Source organism: Pipistrellus hanaki (genome assembly GCF_964339955.1).
Source record: "Pipistrellus hanaki genome assembly, chromosome: 18".
Taxonomy (NCBI): domain Eukaryota; kingdom Metazoa; phylum Chordata; class Mammalia; order Chiroptera; family Vespertilionidae; genus Pipistrellus; species Pipistrellus hanaki.
The window spans coordinates 15,853,820-15,874,013 of record NC_140520.1 but is presented as its reverse complement, the minus strand read 5'-3'; the positions used below and the strand labels follow the sequence as shown (position 1 = coordinate 15,874,013).

The 20,194-nt window shown below is 40.9% G+C and overlaps 1 protein-coding gene across 7 annotated transcripts in view; it reads right to left on the bottom strand.

Moving 5' to 3' along the window:
- DNM3 (dynamin 3) overlaps positions 1-20,194 on the bottom strand; it is a 359,120-nt gene that overhangs the window by 195,228 nt on the left and 143,698 nt on the right. For all 7 annotated transcript variants that reach the window (XM_084865979.1, XM_084865978.1, XM_084865975.1 and 4 more), the window contains one exon: positions 7,470-7,583. In XM_084865979.1, the coding sequence (XP_084722105.1) occupies positions 7,470-7,583 (114 nt within the window). The remainder of the gene's footprint in view (positions 1-7,469; positions 7,584-20,194) is intronic.

Sequence of the window (20,194 nt, the reverse complement as noted above, 5' to 3'; positions counted from 1 at the left end):
AAATATTTGTGCAAAGAAAGTTTTCACCTTACAGAGAAGTCCCAGGACCACAATATAGAGTATGAAATAATAGTTCACAAAATGTAAAAAATAAACAGGAAGGCAATATCAAAACGTCTTAGAGAACATTTCCATAGTACCACCCAATTTGAAATTCTTTCTATAACCTGCAGCCAAATGCTGACAGGAGTCCACCCAGGGATCATTCTCCGGGACCCCACAAGGCCGCGCCGGGCACGCAGGAGGCTCTCCAGAGGACACAGAGCTGGGTCAGAACATACAGGGACTGTTCCATCCCGCCCGGCTCCAAAGGGAGAGCCAGGAGGCCAGCAGAGTCATCCTGTGTGAGCCGCTACGGATAACATTTAACATAACCTCATGCCTGACACCGTGGCTTTACATTTTTTATATGGCTCTCAAAAAAAAAAAATATGCTTGAAAGAATGCTTTTTATATTTAAGTTCATTATATGATGCACATTTGAAAACGTTACTTTTCTAGAAAAGGACCATATGAAGGTTAATATTGTTCTTCCAGTATACACTTACAAGTTAGGACAAATAACACATTTAGGGGAGTGGTGTGAGTCTATACATATTTTATTAAATTTGAAATAGCATCTGCCATTATGCTTTGCTGAATACTACTATATGTTTTTTGAAGTCATAAATCTTTAGATCATGCCAGAACTTGGAAATGTTTATATGAAATAATCCTACATTTAAAAGCCTAACATGATATAGCTTATGTATGTGGAAAAACACACGTAACTATGGTCAAGAAGAATTTCAAGTAATGTAAATGTTTTAAAGTTCAATATCTGTTGGGACTGTTTTTTTTTTTGTTTTGTTTTTTGGTAAAAAGATATCTAAGTTTTGGCTAACTCAAACAACTCAGTGAGGATTGTGAACAGTGTTCACAGAGTTATTCCTGACCTCCTCACCACAGGCAGCATGCAGACCTGGCAGGAAAGGCAGGATCTTGATCATATAAGTGAAAATGGAACGACCTGAGAATTTCTATTACTTCTTGGCCTCACAGCTCTGGCCATCCTGGGATATAGCTGTCATTTTATTTCCTATTACCGAACGTACATTTGTCATCTGTTACAGCTACATAATAAAAACAATACTAAGTAAATATCCCTATAAGGGAATTATATAATCTCCTTATCAAGCTATCCAAACACTTCAACCCACAAAAATGAGGCCTGTAATTTTTTGAGTCTGAAGAATGTTCTTATTTTAATGCAGATTTTGGCCTCTATTCAACAGTGTATGGTTAGTACATTTCCACTGGAAACGCTTCTGTTGCTCTACCCTACTTCCCTAAGAGTATTCCATTATGATTTTAATCTTCATGTTGAACTATAAAAATTGAACAAATATTGGCTATGTGCTATTATTCATAAAGTAGTCCCCTTCAGAGATTTTTAATTATCGTGTACACATTTCTCATTGATATTTAAAAATAAGGTTCTTTTCTTCTTCATTCAGAATTTCTTATTCTCCCAAAATTCGTATTTTAGATGCATTTTTAAAAATTCATAGTTTTCCAAATATAATTTTAAAGTATTCATGTATACAAATACCATAACCCAAAATCCTTTTGATGTGACAGTTTCTATTTTATTCCCATAACTTGCCATTTTCTAAATTCCTCCCTAGAATTGTGCAGAGATGCCAATGTCTGGATGTATGAAAGCGACATTGTCAAATTTGTTTTCTGCTTAAATGGTCTTCCACCCAGGAAGCCATACAGTGAGAGGAAGGAGAAAAAAAATTCATTAACCTTCAATGATGAAAATTAAGAAAATTATCTCTCATTGTAATTTTACCCTGCATTTCAATAATTTAGTTAAGGCACTTGAGACAGCAGAACATGGTGAATTATCGTGCTGCACTTCTTTATTCATTTGCTCAATCACATATTCACAATTGATATTTACTTAGTGCCACCTATCAGTGTCATACCCCCTGGTGGTCGGACAGTGAACAAGACAATGGCTCCTGGTCTTAGGAGGCTTACAGGTTAGCAGGAACTTAAACATTTATCCAATACTTAGCACATGTGACGAGTTGTCACATCAATGTCACCTTCTGGAAAAAAAATCTTAAAATAATTCCCCGATCCAGTTTTGTCCTCCTCCAACATATTCTTTACAAGGCAACCAAAAGGATCTATAAAAAACTCAAATAATGCTATGAGACTCTCCAGCTTTCAAACTTCAAAGGTTTCTCAACATTTTCAGAATCAAAATCCTTAATCTTCCAACAACTCTTTATAGAGAGTCCTTTTCTCTCTTTGTTCCAATCACACCGGATTTACTTCAGTTTCTTAAAATTCATCAAGCTTAATCTTGCCTCAAAGTATCAACACAAACCTTCTCTGACCACACAACTGAATCTCCCCCACACTGGAACCCCCATCACTGGATTTATTTTCATAGACTGGCATCTGCATCTGTTTTTCCTATTTGTTTATGTGTTTTATTGGGGGAAGAACCTTCATGAGGGCAGGTACCATGAATTCCCTGCTAAACATCTGTACACTGTGATTAGGAGAGTGTCTGGTACATAACAGCTGTTCAGAGAATATTTGTTGGGAAGTGTTCAGATAACTAAGGACACAAACCGACTTTTAGCTGTGGGCTAAGCTCTTCATTTCCAATATGGAGAATGTGAATATAGTACTATCTTAGCTCAATGCCTGGTAAACTATGAATACTCGATAAAAGTCCATCATTTTGAGGATGGTGATCATCATCGACTATTACTCAGATTGAGAGCTGACCTGCAAGAGTTTAAGCAGGTAGAATGAACAGCAGAGATACTACTGACAACCACAATTACTGTTCAATTAGGGAGCATCTTGTTAACTGAAAGTCCATTAGACTTGTTTAAACATTTGATTAGTTTGGATCTGCAAAGGTGAGCATGTAGGAAGAGTGAATGTACAATAGAGTGAGACACACCTTGAGTTTGGGGCATTTCCAGGTTGGTAGCCATTGAGGGGTGATATGGGAAGGGGAAGAGAAAGGATTAACTAAAGCATTGTCCTTGGGCTGGTCCAGCACAAGGTTAGGATGTGTCAGTGACACACCCTAGTGAAGGGTCCATTCCGCAAAAACTATTGTTGCTGGGCCAGTGTGGCTCAGTGGTTAAGTGTCAACCTATGAACTGGGGGGTCACAGTCCAATTCCCACTCAGAACACATGCTAGATTTCCCAGTAGGGGGCGTGCAGAAGGCAGATGATCAATGACACTCTCTCTCTCTCTCTCTCTCTCTCTCTCTCTCTCTCTCTCTCTCTCTCTCTCTCTCTCTCTGTTTCTATCTCTCTCTTCCCTTCCTCATTGAAATCAATAAAGAAATATATGTATTTTAAAAAAAACAACTCTTGAACAAAGGGCTATCTAACATTCTATTCAAGGTTGTTTGAACTGCTGTACTGCTTCCCAAAACCCTTAGTAAATATAAGAACTACAAATATCCTTATGTTACTTTGTTAGAAATCAAAGGAGGTAACTATCATCCACTCCAGGCCCAAGAGGATATATGTGGATACACAACCTACATATCCATCATATCCATGCTCTGTCCTCACTCCCTTGGACAACTCCTCCCTGACTAAGGATACACACTAGCAAAATACCCTGGGGAGGTCTATGCAATCCCTAGAAATGCACTCTAGATATAGTTTTATTTAACTTATCACAGATTTGTAATAAATACAAACACTCTCAGGTCCACAGGTACTAGCATAGGATATTTCAGAGTCTGGGGTACTAGAGCATGATGACCTAAACGGACAGCTAAGTTTGGGCAAATCCCCTTGGTAATTCGTTATAAACTGTCTAGCCCTGTAAAAGATGTTCTATTTCTTTTTGTGTCACAGAGAGCCCCAATCTCAGAGTAAAGTTAGAGAGTAGCACAATGTCAAGCAGATAGATGGATTATGTCTGCCACAACGTCATTGTATTAAAAACTCTGAAGATGACAGTACAAATAACATTGCCTCAGACACTGGTGGGAACCTTTCTGTTAAGCTCATCTATCAATAACATTACACATAACATTATTTTAATGTAGAATAATGGTTCAAAAAGTAGAGTCCACAGAGGTTGGAGGGTGTTCATAAACTCATCTAAAATTCAAGGGTAGGGCGGATGGATTTGTTCAGAACAAGAAGGAAAAATGCTGGGACTTACTATAACAGTCATGCCAACTCTAGCTTAAAATTATTATGCAGGGTTATTATGCTCTTGCCTCTGCCAACTTGGCTAGAAAATGGCATAGTTTGATATCATCATCTCCACTTCTTGGCTGAAGTATAGGAGAACCCATAGGCTGAAGGGGAGGCTGCATGGAAAGTCTCACTAGAGGAATGGGATCTGAGTTTCCTCTTATTATTTGAACCTTAACATTCTCTGCTAAAAAAAAAAAAAAAAAAAAAAAAAAAAAAAAAAACACAGCAATAACCGAAAAGAAAAATGAGATCCTATGTCACCATATGAGATATGAGATGACAAAAAATTAAAAATGAGAAAACATGAGTCAAAAAACAGCATCATGGAAGGAAGGAATACTATTACTTGCAATGACAAAAATAAAAAAAAACACACGTAAATATGTTTCCTAAAAGTTTATTTAAACACTTAGACTTAGTAATATATGATTTCTTAGAGTACTATAAAATCCCTTTGGGGTGATTTGGTTGGTAATGGGAAGTTCCCATTTGCTGAGTGAAAAGACTGAGGCGCAGAGAAGAGTGACTTGTTCCAACTCTGGCAGTCAGTCCTGGCAAGCCCACCTCCTCCAGCTCCTCCCCCTTTTGAGTGTACGGAGTATGTGGTCTATAAGGTCTTTTGTTCAATTAATGTCAGCCTGAAGAACAGTTTGAGCCATTGTTCTTTCATCACAGATATATTTCACAAGTCGTTTGTATTTATTACAAATCTGTCATAAGTTAAATAAAACCATATCTAGTCATATGACGCAATATGCTATTTATTCAACAGCCACTTAGATTATAATGAAAACATACCAGTCTAATTACACGAGAAAGCAGGAGGATGGCAGAACACAGGGAAAAAATATCACAATCCCCTATGAAAATGTGAATATAGTTATCATTGAAGAAATGAGCAAATCTATAAATAACTTATTTTTACTGCGTCGCATTTGCTTGATTAAGAAAAATGGTCGAGTAACGGGATTTCCAAAGCATGAAAGTGCTGATGTGGGTAGAGACAGACACCATGGGAACAAGGGACAAGCGCTCGACTTACAAATTGTCCCCAGAAGTTGAGTTTGAACGGAGGCTTATTTTCACAAAGAAATAGTCTAAACTTGGGATTTCTGAGGTTTGCCACAGCAGCATGTTCAATTCATATGTAGTTGAAAACTCTGGCAATTAGACATTGATGGAACCTATGCATTATTTAAAACACAGCTGTTGAAGGATGGTGTTCGGGGTACAAACTCGAGAAGCCAGAGATGAATTCTCCCCTTACCCTCCTTCCAACTAACACACACTGACGACTATTTGTGGAACACTAGCAGTGAGTAAGGGACAGTGCTGTCCCCTCTCTTTTGCCCTGAGAGCAGGCTCAGAGGTGGTCTGCAGTGGTAGGAAGCTCTGGGGGAGGGGGAGGGGGGTGAAATAGCAGAAGAAGGCACACCCAGGGTGGGGTAGTGGTCGGGAAGATGGGAATGATTGATGATGGCCCCAGTTTCGGGAGAAGCTTTGTCCCACTGGGACAGACATACTGAGAGGGTAAGGGTCATTCGTGAATCAGGCATTAATATTTTGAAAACCTATCTTATTTCTTGAGCAGAGTTTTTAATGAGCAGCAGTGTCGCTGTCAGCGGCCCTTCAGTTTGCTACCCTGAATGTGAGTGTGCCTTTCATGCTACCCAGGACAGGACACCATCTTCTAGCCTGGACCACGGCCATGGTCTCCTAGCTGGTCTTCCTTCTTCTCTTCTTGCCATCCCACTCTTTCCACAAGAGTATTTCACCCCATACATCATGCCAAACTCAGCAACCCCTCCCATTTCCCTCAACAGTATGGTGATTACCATACTGTTGCCTGTGTCTCTGAGTTAGTTGTTGTTGATGTTTGCTTAATCCCTTCACCTTTTTCACTCAGTCTTCCAACCCACCTCCCCTCTGACAGTTGTCAGTCTACTCTCGGTGCTCTGTGAATACTGCGGGCTCCCGCCGAAGGGTAGGGATAGCAGGCAGCACAGAAAAGTGACCATTACTAGTCCTCAGACTCTCCCAAAAACCAATCCCACACTTGACTGAAGTCAGTAAAATATGTGACATAAAAATTGAAAATAAAGCTTTTGAGTAGAAATTTTCTTTGGACCTTTCTATAGAATTTACTTTCCCTTACTGCAGAAAACTCAGTGGAAATCACCTGACCATCTGATATTCATTCAACACCCTATTGTCCACAAAGCACTTAGGGAACAGAAAAACTATACCAGACATAAAAATGGTCCTTCAACATCTGATAAGGGTATCTTGTAGTGTTTTTAAGAGATGTGAAACCAAGATTGGAAGAACTTTTACATCTGAAATGCATGCTCAAATATATTTGAGACAGTCTCACCTGCAAATAGTTTTGCTATCATGGACTAAGTTTTCATATTGAATGTTTGCATGTTGCATTATAAGCATCAAAAACTTGTCGGGTAAAACCAGAGCTATTAAAATTTCCAAGACATAGTTCAATTTCCATCCATGCCCTCCTAAATTGAGCAGTAACACTGTATCACTCTACAGCTCTTTAATGGCTCTGCGAGAATGACATAGTATATTTTTTGTGTGATTTCATAGCTATCGGATTTAAATGAGTAGTAAGTCACAAGCCCGAAATTATTAACATCTAACATGAACCAGAACACCGCCATTATCATAATTCATGCTTTTACATAGATATCAAATTCTCAAAGAACAAAATTCACATAAACAGTTTTCAGAGACTTGAAGACGAATGATTTGGACATTTTCAAAACCCTGTCATTTGAGACCGATGTCACAGCAACAATTCCAAAACACTTTATTTAACTCAGCATCAGTGCTATTAATTTCACTGTTATAATGCTCTATTACCTTGAGTCTTTTCAACATGTTATTTAATGAAAATTTCCTTCACTGTTATTTAATGAAAATTTCCTGCCATTATTACAAAGAAATCGTTTGCAACGATTGACTCCTAACTCCATTTCTTCAGGTAAACAAACATGTGACTATATCAATGAAGTAAAAGAAATTTAAGGGGAATATTATAAAAATTAAAAATGTATGAGGGGGGTGGGGGGAAAGCACAGTGCTTATTCAAACACACATCCCAAGCTAGGTCTTACTGAATAGAGAACCACTGGTGTCTCAAAATTAAATATCACAATAATTTCACTTAACTTGAAATGAGAAAACTCTGTCAGCCTCTGCGGCTTACCTCGTCATCTTTATACCAGGACAGGCTTTCCGCAGTCAGCACAAACCAGTATCCCTTGGAGCCTCCTTTCATGATGCCGATGTTGCTGATGGTGAGCCAGCCCTTGCGAATCACCTACAAGAGAGCACAGGTCAGCGGAGAAGCTTAGTCCAACATGAGTCAATGGAGACCAGGTCTTGCACTTGAGTGAAGTTCAAAACAAGATACAAATCACAACAAGAACAGCATTGCTCCCCCAAAGTTCAAATTCCATTACTCATTTATCTCCCAAAAGCACCGATACCAGGGGGAAGTCTCTCCCATCAAATGAACAAAATCGAAATGACAGACTTATATAAATGGTGGAAGCAGAACTGCTGACAGAGAGAGAGAGAGGAGTGAAATTCTTGTGCCGGGCCCGTTTATGGCATGGCTGCTAAAATGAAAGCATTCTGGTTGATTGGATGAACAGCAACAGACTCTCCATGCCCACCGCCTCTGCTCCCATTGTGGCTCCCTGGTTTGCCTGGTTTTGTCTCATCAGTATTTCCACTAGAGGCTGGCCACCAAATGGTCTAAATTTATCCATCTACCTCTGGTTGTTATTTGACACACTAAAGAAAAAAAATGCAAGCCAGCCAAGTAGATCCTTGTTAACAGCTCTGAATGAGGCTGAATGAGGAAAAGAGCTGAAATAATAAGCTAAAATTAAAAATTTGGCCCTGACTGGTGTGGCATCATCCCAGGAAACAAAGGGTTTCCAAGTTCAGTTCTGGTCAGGGCACATGCCCGGACTGTAGTCTAGATCCCCAGTGGGGGGCGTGCAGGAGGCAGTTGATCAATGATTATCTCTCATCATGGATGTTTCTATCCTTCTGAAATCAATAAAAATATGTGTGTTTTTTAAAGTTTGGAGTTTTTAAATGGTCTAGATTTAAAACCATCTATCTCTGGTAGTTATTTGACATACTAAAAGATATGTAGCATCTTCAGAAAAATCTTTAAACAGCTTCTAAATTTTAAAACATTAACAATTAAGCTTATTGATTTATGATGTATAAATGTCCTTTAAGTGAAAATCTATTTTTTCCCTCAGTTGTGAAGTTAAATTCTGTTTTTTCATATGGCATAGTTTATCATCTCCTCTATGCTACATATTTGTTATCATAGGACCAGAAATAAAATACTAATTGGAATTGTATGATATCGCTTCAAACGTCAAAAATCATCCTATATCTAACCTGTTCAATACCCTAGAGCAGGGATCTTCAAACTACGGCCCGCGGGCCACATGCGGCCCGCAGAGGAGTCTGATCCTGCCCGCCAGGTTTTTTGGGCAGTGAGCGCAGCCGAGGTGTTACAGTAGGAATTAGTAGTTCATATAGTCCGGCCCTCCAGCTCTCTGAGGGACCGTGATCTGGCCCCCACTTTAAAAAGTTTGAGGACCCCTGCCCTAGAGAGCCTGAAATATTTTAAAAATTACTGAATTATTGAATGACGGTGTCAGCTCCTAAAGAAAGATTAAAATACCTTTATAATCAGAGTTTATGTTTATATTGCTATTAACTTTTCTAATTTAAGAAGAAAAGTCAATCCTAAGGAAAATTATGAATCAAGGTTATCATTATTGATCCTTCAAGCCTTTGTCCATATATTAGTCCTTGCCACCTTGATTCCCTGTTTCTGCATCTCCCAGAAGCCCACTGTCCTTTTTAATGCTCTATTTAAGTTTTCCAGACGCTCATTCAGAACTCATTGAGGCCCAGACTATGACAGTTCTCTCCACTGTTCAAAATTACTCCTTCTTCTTACCCTTTACTTGGGAAAGAAGAAACCAATATTTCTCTAAGTATGGTTTCTACCAGTTATATTATAACAATTGGGATGCTTTTTAGAAAAACAGATTCTTGGGTCACCTGCAAGTCTAAGTGAACCAGAATGTGTACATTGAAGCCCAGGAATCTACATTTTCACATGGTCCCCAGGTAATTCTGATTCATACTGAAGTTTGAAAAACACTGCCTGCACATATACAATCAAAACTTCACTGTCCTTAGAGCAAATGATCTCATCTAATTTTTAATGATTATACATTCAATCTCGGCAGGAGGGAGCTGATAGAAAGGCAGAATATAAAAAGACAAAAGGACACCGAGAAACCAATCAGGTGAAAAAGACAGATACTATGTAAGTAAGAATTGGGTTCGGAGAACTTAAAATGACCTAGTTTTACTGGTACCACTGAATTCATCTCTCAAAGACGCACCTCTAGAAAAATGAAATGTTATAATCAAAACATGATAGTTATTAAACATAATTTCACCCAGTGGATATATTCAGTTGAGCTATATGGAAGTTACAGGTTACAATTAACAGTTAAAGTAAAATTCTAAAATTAATTAGAATATTCTGATTAGTACATTCTATGAAGTTAACCTCATCTGCATTGCAACAGGCTTTCTCACATGGAGAGAAAATAAATAAAAGAGGATTACAGCTATGCGCATTGTGAGTGCATGTGGCCAGCACACTTCAGCGACACCCATGGAAGAGTGTTCAGTATTGAACACTGTCAGCAAGTAAGCTGCTGTCATGGCAAGTTTAAGATACTCTGGTCTAATCAGAAAAGCATAGTTGCCACAAATGAACTTGCTTTTTTTCCGATGATGGTCAGCTCAACATAAGAATTAAGGGGGGGAGGGAGGGGACAAAACAATTCCTAATGTACCTTGTCAGATAAAAATTGAAGGAGAGAGAAATCAAGTTAAACAGTGGGACGAGCCAGGAGAAGGCAAGCATTCAGGAAAAAATGATCATGACACAAGAGGCAAGAATGTGAAGAGGAAATTAATACAATAAAACAAAGGAAAAGTCAGAAGTGAGAAAAGACAAAGACGAATAAAATTTCCAAAGAATGTCAAAGGCGAATGGGATGGATGGTAGAATCTCTTCACAGAGAAAGATCTGAAGTGGTGATTTCACCTTCAAAGGTAACATCACCACAATAAATCCATCACCATTCAGTACAATAACCTCTTAGAGCCTCTTACTATTTGAATATCAAGTTCTTTTTTGAATGCCCAAGTAAACAAGAGCAAGCAATCCCATAGTGACATGACTAGAGGGGACCTTGAGAACTGAAAGGGCATGCCCTTTTGTAAGCCTTGAAACGAGCCAATTTTTTAAAATTTACTACCATGAATAACATCCAAGCTCCCATGCCAAATACAGAAATGCTGAAAGTGAGACCAGCAAGTGGACTAGCCCAGCCCCTTCCTTTCGTGACGAGCCTACTCTAGAGAGTGTGTCCTTGGTAGTTCCGTAGGAGGCCAGGCCTTTCACGGTTGGCAAAATCGGTATGTTAGGGGTAAGTGTGGACCTCAACATCTGGCCAGCACACTGGGTCATAAAACTAATACACAGACAAGAAATAACATCATGAGGAGCGGAAAAGGGCATGTGGAAAAAGTCTAGTTTAGCAAAGGCTTTGGGTCTTGAACTTTATCTGTGAGCAGGGCGTTTTGACCTTGGCCTTGCTCATGGGAGACCAGGCAAGTTTTTCTCAGCTCTGCAGCCAGATTTTAACTGTTGCCGCCTGGGGGGAAGTTAGTAAACCACAGACCATTTGATATTTTTATCTTGGTACATGAAAAATGCTTACAGGAGGACTGTGTCCATGGATGAGTAGCTGCTTTTCTATGACGGTAGTTCCCATGCCATAGGGCTACGTGGGGACATGCTCAGAGCGGCGTGGGCCTAGCTGGTCACCACCTTTGTGAGCATCCTCAGGATAGAGGCTTGTCCTTGAACTGGCTGGAAGAGTTCTTTCTAAGCAAGAGTTCAACTGTAGGGGAGACCTCAGGAAGGGGGAACTACATTAACTATATACTTTAAAAAAAATAATAATAGTTTTAATTTATTGCATACTCTATGCCAGGAACTTTACAGAAGTCCAAGTAAGGCAGTGAAGGTCTGTGTCACAGAGCACTCTTGAGGGTCCAGCTGTAATTTAATTAGGTCCAGGCCTGGACCCAGGCCCAGGTAGGCGACAGCAAGGGTTGGATTAGGGGCACTCGGTGCCATCCTGCACCCGGGCCTAGGGCAAGAAGGGAGCTGCGGCAGACCTAACCTTACGGCAGGTGACTGACTTACGACTTAATGGTCATCATCCGCTTGGGCTCACGTTTTCAAACTGGCCCTGGATTATATAGGAGGGAGAAAGCTTCCTGAGGAGGCCTAGGCTTCTAAGATCAAGAAGTTATATATAATAAGGGGCAGGAAAGGAACACACAGAGGCAAAGGAAAATAAGATGAGGGTTTGAATGTGCTACATAGGAGAGAGAGGTAACATAAATAAGACCTCTCGACGGGGGCTGCCCAGTGCAACTTCCTGAACTTGGAAACGGACAGTGGTGTTTCAAGCATTCTCTTAAGATTATCTAGGTGGATTCCCCCTTAATGGTAAGTGCACAGTGGCAAAATTCTCCTCTTAAGAAGATATTTTCCTACATTAAGAAATGTAGACGTTTACATAACTAGAAAAAACTGACAACCTGGGAGAGCTAAACCCACGGTGGTTTTCCCTATCTAACCTCGCCCCCTCTCATTCGGATTCCCTGAGTGTTGGCAGCTCTCAGTGATGGCAGCAGGGAAAGGGGTCCAGGAACATAAATGGTGCCTGGGATAATTGCTGTAAAGACTAGAATGCCTATTTGTCTCATTAAATTCATTGATATGGAGCAAGTTCTGGGATTATCTCTTTGCTTTATTCATAGATTAAATGAGAGTATTCGACTCCAGAAGCCCAGAAGAAACAACCCATTCTCAGAGGGTATGGCTGCTGAAGAAAACCCAAGTCCACCTGGGCCACAGACCCTCTTAGATGTTCCGTAAGTATCTTAGACTGCAGACTCCTTTGAGAATGTCATCTTTGGACTTTAACTATGAGAACTTCATAGTAGGAGGGGGGGGGGTCATATTTATATTGAGGACATGTCTATTTCATTGACATTTTATTATTGAATGCAAATTAGAATGGATTAATGATATCCTCTGATAGCTGCAGAATCTCTGATAGGCTACGGGAGCAATATGACTGGACAGTATTTGAAACAAGAAATTAAAAAAAAAAAAAAAAAAAAAAAAAAAAAAGGAGCCAACAATTAACCTTGGGTATAGAGTGGCCTTACTGGTAAAGTGAATTTTACTGGTGTGCTGTTTTGACCCATTTCAGAGTCTTCTCTCCACTGGTAGATCTAGGAGGATGCTCAAAGGAGCCACGATTAGCTCGGGAGGAGTGGCTTCAAGAAGGAAATACCAGGGCCCAGAGACTATTGATCATTTCCTCCACAGGGGGCTGGCCACTCCCCTGTGAACCACTGGCTTCACCTTTAAACCCAGTGGGATAAAAGATGGAGGAAAGTAAGGAATATTGCCAAGGGGTGGGGGACAAAGGGGCACTCCTATTGTTTCCTCATTTATTCCACCCGGGGGGAGTAAAGTAACTTCTCGGATTGGTAAATCTCTCCCCCATTCTCTCCCTTCTTCATCTTGGGAGCCAGCCTGCCCGTGAGCACGTGCTTAACACAGGAAGGAAGGGCTTCATACCTGCAGTTTTGAGGGATACATTTAACTCAGGAAAGTATTTAAAGGTGTTTATCACCTAAAACACTTGATAAGTCAGTCAACCAGTATCTACCCATGTCTTTGGGGGACCAGGAAATGTGCCAGGGACCCTATTCCCATGTTAACAATGAGGGCCACCATTGTATGCCCTGGCGTGTCTCATCAGTGGGCTGCCATGCATAAAAAATAAATACTCGATTTGACGAACTGAAGTTCTGACTGGGGTAAAAAAGCTGTGAAAACAAGCAAGTACGATGAAGCTTAGCTAACAGGATTTAAATGATAATCAAATCAAGACATAAAATAATCAAATATTTGGTGAAATAGTCTTTGCTTGGTTTTTAAGACTTCAAAATACTTCTGTGAATGAGTTGGCTACGTGACATTTGTATGTTTGGATATTCTTTTCATGGTTTTAACGTTCTAGGAAGTCGGAGTAGTTTCATAAGTAAAACAGGCAAAGTTAACGACACAGTTTGACTCCATTTCTAGGAATTCAAGGATGAAAACAATAGCTCACATTTACTCAACACTACTCTGAGCCAGGCATTGTGCTAAGAGCTCTGTGGGTGTTATTTATTTTAATCCACAAAATAATCCTTTGAGAAAGACAGCATTTTCCTTATGTGACAGATGAGGAAACTGCCATTGGGCTCCTGTTTCACGGCCAAGTCCACCCGTGTAACCCACAGGAGCTGACGCATGTCTGCCATTGTGGCCCCACATTGCAAAGGATTCAGCCTCTCAGCACCTGAATGAAATAAAATCTCTCTGGTGGTCTGACGACCTTAATCCACAATGCACACAAGGATGTTGGTGATAGTACTATTCCTAGCAGCCATTGGAAACAACCTAGTTGCGTAACTGGAAAATGGTTAATATGTTTTGACAGAATCCTCTCACCTGTTCAATTAAGCTGAGCAATAGCACCTAACACATGACATGGGAGCACTGACACTGGGCAGAGGGCTGACTTCCGGGATTGCCTCCTAGTTGGGTTGCTAGCTGGGCGGCACTGGGCAAGTCTCTTGGCTTCAATTTCTTCATATGTCACGTGGAATAGTAACACAGAACTGCTGTGTGGATCGTGAGTGGACTTAGCTCAGTACCCATTAGTACACAGGGTATTATTTCCGTTATATTTGTTAACGTAAGGACAGAAAGAAGACTGTCATATACAACAAAATGTTAACTCTGATAGAAAATTAGTGACAAGATATGAAGTTATATTTATTTCCTCCGTCAATTTTCCTGTATTTCCCTTATTTTCCAATAGTATTTGTGCTATTAAAATTACAAGTTGCCATCACATTATTGGCTGCTTAAAACAGGCAACTTCTTTCTTTTTTCCTCCCTCCCTTCCTTGGCAATTTCTTGAGATTCTCTTTAATGTGTAATGAACACAGCATGTCAGAAGACTGAGAAGGATTACAAATAACCCAACACTGAAATAAATCCACAGTGCAACATAAAGAGAAATAATTCTGGATTATTTCATAAAAAATCTCCATGATGAAAGAGGACTACTTTAAATAAGGAACTGCTTTGACTGACTGAAAATGTATTAACAGGGTGCAAGAAAATCGGGTTGAAAATAAGGAACCTACATTTACTGTTCATATCAAACCCCCTTTTTATTTGAAGATATGGCTGTCAAAAAGATAACTTCCTATTTTCTCTCTAAAATCCAGCCTTTACCTTAACACACCAGCATAAAGTTTAAATTGTAACCGTGTGAATAAAATAAAGTAAAGCAGAGTAAAGCAGAACTCCAAGTTATTATTTCACAGGAGAGCCTCAACTTAGGGATAGCCCCCTGTTCACTTTTCTGGGGACTGCTCCAATCTGCAAGGACTACATGTATGGTGCCTCCATCATCTTCCATTCATTCTGCCCTATCAGAGCGGCTTCCCAAAATATCAGCCCGAGCTCCCACAATGAGCGTGTTTGCCTGGCCTCTGTGGCCCACTGGGCTATTATATTATCTTGATTCTCAAAACGACTCTTAAGGAATTCCTTCCCTTTTCATTGTTCCCCAGGATTTTCCTGACTGCCTGTTTACACGTTACTTCTTTCACATGCTCAGCTATTTCTGAAGAGCTCGCTAAGAGTGGGCTGTTTATTCTCAGCGTTTACTCACCTAACCCTCTCCAGGGTCCAGGCCATTAACCATGATGAAAATCAGGACTCTACTTTTTTCACTTTTTTTCCTGTGTATCTTTTCCATGTGCAGCGCTCCCTTTGAAGTTCGTGGGAGCCCTCCATGTGGAAGAGATTCCCAATGATACAAAACAGAGTGAGAGCTCTAAGCCCATCATCCATTTTTTCACGTCCAAGGGCAAAAATACAGGCACACAAGGGAAGAGATAATGAGGCCTGAGTAGAATTTGTCTATTGTTCTAAAAATAATTAAGAGGGCTTTCTTTGAGAGAGAAAACAAGCAGCTTCGTAAATACTTCTTAGTTCATTTAATAGAAAACTAGAGGCCTGGTGCACTTGGGGGGAATTGGGGGTGGGGGTCCCTCAGCTCGTCCTGCACCCTCTCACAGTCTGGGAAACTTTGGGGTGGGGGGGGATGTCCGACTGCCACAGAGGTAGGAGAGGCCCCCACCACTGCCACTGAGCTTGCCAGCCATGAGCCCCACTTCTGGCTGAGCTGTGCTCCCCCTGTAGAAGCATACTGACCACCAAGGAGCAGCTCCTGCATTGAGCGTCTGCCCCCTGGTGATCAGTGTGTGTCATAGCGACCAGTCATTTGGTCAATTTGCATATTAGCCTTTTATTATATAGGATGGATGAGTCATTTATCGGGGTCAGGCAGCACATTAAAACTACAAGGATAAGTCAAAATAAATAAATAAATAAATAAATAAATAAATAAATAAATAAAAACAGAAAACCAGGCACAGTTCCTGAACTTCATGGAGCTTATAGACAAATAGGGATCAGACACTCACACAGATCAATGTAAAGTGACAGCTGGATTGCTGCCACCCCGGAGCAGTTCAGTACATTGAGACTTGGAAGAAGAGGTGCCGGCAGACTCTAGCACTGGCACTGAAATCGGAAGGGTGTGCAATGGGAGAGGGAATGCACAGCACAGAGAACAAGAGTGAGCCTCATGCAAGACAACCTGAGGGAGGAGAACAACCACGCCTGGCCATGTAATTTATGTGGAGAAACTGGGTCTTTATCCTGAGAGGATGGAGAGCCTTGAAGGGCTTAAGGTAGGGCAGTGATCTAAGATTGGCATTAGGACAAGGTCCTTCTTGCTCTGGTCTGGTGAAGAGGTTACAGAGAAGGGAAAGGAGGCAGGGGAATAGACAGAATACCCAAGACATCATCCTAAGTCACAGACAATGATAAGTGTGACAAGAGTGGTGGAAATGGACCTTTGGAGGAGTGCACATAGTTGAGGAATATTTAGGAAGGCAACTATTATGACAATGATAAATTGTAAGATGGAAGATGAAGGGGGGTGAGGTGTCCAAGATGACGCCCAAGGATTAATTTCTGAAGCTGGACAGACTGTGGAGGCAAATTTTCTGAGGGAGAGTAAGAGGATGAAGGTGAGGGAGGGGATAAGTAATGAGTTCTGTCTGGACTTGAAGAGAGGTGAACATGTAAAATAAACCACCGTCTACAGAGAAGTCTCAATCAGATACACAGATTTTTGAATTGCTGACTACAGGGGTAACTGAAGCCCTAGCTATGAAAAAATAACATAAAGTGAGAGTCTGAGTGGGAAGAGAGGAGGACCTAGGACTGCGCCTTGAGGCAAACCAGCAGGCAATGAGTGGCTGGGTGAAGAGGATGGTCCTGCAAAGGAGAGAGAGCAGTAGCTAGAAGGGTGGGACAAAAATAGAATAGAGCGTCCACAGAAGTGAACAGAAGAGACTTTTCATGGGAGGGCTGAAAATGTCTAATGCTACTGTGAGGGAAAGCAGGACTCAAAGTACAAAATTATTCCCTGGTTTGGGTAACATGGAGGCTGTTGGAAGAAATAAAATTCAAAACATTTAACAACTACTATGGCAGCAGCCTGACCAGTTGGAAGGGGTGCGGGACTCAGTGCTAGAGCAGGAGGATACGCGAGGCCCCCTTCTGGACCAAACCTTGCCTTTAATTCCTGGATAAAGGGGAGGTTTGCGGGGTGGGGGTGGGGGGGAAGAGAAACTTCAGTAACTGGAGGAGCAGCCAGTTGTAACTGGCACGAGAACATTCAATGTCCTAATGACCACTGTCGCTCTGCTAACATGTGCTGGCTGCACAACCTTGCCAGGCATCGTTTCTATGGCTCAATGGAGGGGGAAGCAGCCAGACTGGAATGCGTGGGTGACAGACTTGAAGGTCTCCCATGCAATTCTGTTTTCAGATGATGACTCAGTGCCTTCACAGCATCATCTTGATGCAAATACAAAAAAAAAAAACAAAAAAAAAAAACCCCTAAATCTTGGCCAATGAAGAAAACATATCTCAAACAGAGAACCCATTTTAAAGAAGTTCCTAGAGTCTGGCCAGTGTGGCTCAGTGGTTGAGCATCAACCTATGAACCAGGAGGTCACAGTTCAATTCCAGGTTGAAGCACATGCCCCAGTTGTGGGTTCGATCCCTGGTGTGGGGTGTGCAGGAGGCAGCCAATTAATGATTAATAAATATTAATATGCAAAAATACATACATACATATACACACACACACACACACACACACACACACACGTATTTATATATTTTAAAATGTTTCAGGCACAGGAAGCAGCACATTAAAAGCCCCAACAGGAAAGACCACGGCGGCACTGCCTGAAGGTCACCGTGGCTAGCCCACAGAATTCAGGAGTGTTAGCAACAAGGAGCAGGACACGGGCAGGGAATGGATTATAGGTGGCAACATTTGGACTTCGTTCTAAAGGGAAAGCAGTACTTTTGAGGGTTGTCGGTAAGCAAGGGAGTGATGTGTCCAGGTTTTCATTTTGTCTGCACCAAAACAAAAGAAAAATCCTGTGAGATTTTACTGGTTTGGAATTTCAGTATAAGGTTTTAGGAGAGAGTGTTGGGCTCTGGTTAAGGTAAGTATTTTAATTATTGGTGGACATTAATTACCCATGTTCTCGCTGGCCTCCTAAATCGTGGCGAATCGTAACTCAGGATGCTCTGTGAGGTAACTTAATAAAGTGAGGTATGTAATGGATAAAACCCCGATTCCCACTGAAAACTGAAGAATGTAGAAGTCACAGGCATTCCTGTTTCTGATGGGAAATGGAGAGGCCCTGGTAAATATCAGTCATCCAGAGCAGCTATTTTGCTTAACCTCGTAAACTAGTTGCAGATGTTGGCTCACGCAGCAAGACCTTGCATCTGTAATTTTAAAATTGTCTCATATTTCTAAAACCTGACTCCGTATGCACCGGAAAACAGTGACATGAATTATGAAGCTCGAGAAGAGAAGCACGAGAAATGTCAGGAGTGATAGGAGATAATATTCGCAGCCGTGGTCAAGCTCTGAGCACAGGATGAGTGAAGATGACACGGTTCCTTCCTCCAGGACATGGGTCCTGCCACCAGGCATCAGAAAATGAAACCCAGCCACGGGATGTACCAAACGGGAGGAAGTCATTTATAGATAGTTGAGTTCTCAAAAACAAGTCCCACTTGTCCTTTCCCCCTCCTCCACTTCGCAGCAGGTCAACAGGAAGACCAGAGTTGCTGGGAAGGAAAAGATTTTTGAAGAGACAAAAAACAGAAACAAAAAAACAACAACAACACTGAAAACACAAACAGACGCTAAAAATGTTTTACCTTAATTAAGAAGATCGTGTTTAGTAGGCTGGGGCAGGAAACAATAAAATGACTTGCTTTTCAACTAATGTTTTAGTTATGATAGTGCTTTCTCATAAAAAAAAATGAGAAAACTTATAGCCGAAACCGGTTTGGCTCAGTGGATAGAGCGTTGGCCTGCAGACTGAAAGGCCCTGGGTTCGATTCCGGTCAAGAGGATGTACCTTGGTTGCGGGCACATCCCCAGTAGGGGGTGTGCAAGAGGCAGCTGATCGATGATTCTCTCTCATTGATGTTTCTAACTCTCTATCCCTCTCTCTTCCTCTCTGTAAAAAATTAATAAAATATATATATTAAAAAAAAAAAAACCACTTATCAACAGTCAATAGAAACTCAACTTGAAACTTAGAAAAGGGGCAGAGGTCATAGGGCCCCATAGATAAAGAATTCATAGGATACCACAAACAAAGAATAAATCAAAGGCGCTGGAAATGAAATGATGATGATGACCGAGTTTCATGCTCATATTTGTCAGGCTCATTTGTATTTATGTGCACCGTTTCCAAGTAATGCTCCATCCAGACAATATAAATGGCAGCACATAGAATAATCTACCCAAGGGGGCCATCTGTCACAGGCTCAGAGTGTAAATAACCTCACCAGGAGTCAGGACAAACACTCCGGCCAACTGTTTGGTGAGGCAAGAGCACGGTGCAAAGCTTCAAGGAACGCAGGCTCAATTAGGAAACCAGGACACTCATTTCCTGGAGAGGGAACATTCATCGAGGAGAATTCAGCCCACGAGAATTCCCAGAGGTAGGGAATGGATTAGCTGCTGAGTCAAAGAGATTTCATAGTCACCTCGGGGATAAGACATTTTAGTCCTTCACTTACCTAAAGCTCTACATATTTACGCTTTGTTCAAGAGATCACCTCTGATAAATTTTATTTATTTTCTGCACCAAGATAATTAATTAGGAAATATAAGAAATATATACTGCTAAGCAAATAAATCATACTGGTCTTTCCAGGTCTTTCCACATTGAACTTTCTAAATAAACCCCATTGGTCTTTTCATATAAATCTGAAGCCAGCATTAACTTTCAAGCTACTAGAACTGCCACAATTAAATCACAAGAACAATAGATAGTATTAAAAATCGTTAATCTTCTTAGGTGAGAAAACAGTGGTGAGGACATACTTTGGAAATGCTACTTAAGTATTTAGAGATGAATGGTCATGATGCCTGCAACTTACTTTCAAATAGTATATGTACACACAAACAAACTAGGGTACGTGCATGGCCTTTCACAGAACCATGCTTCCAGCTCTTTGCTATATTTGAC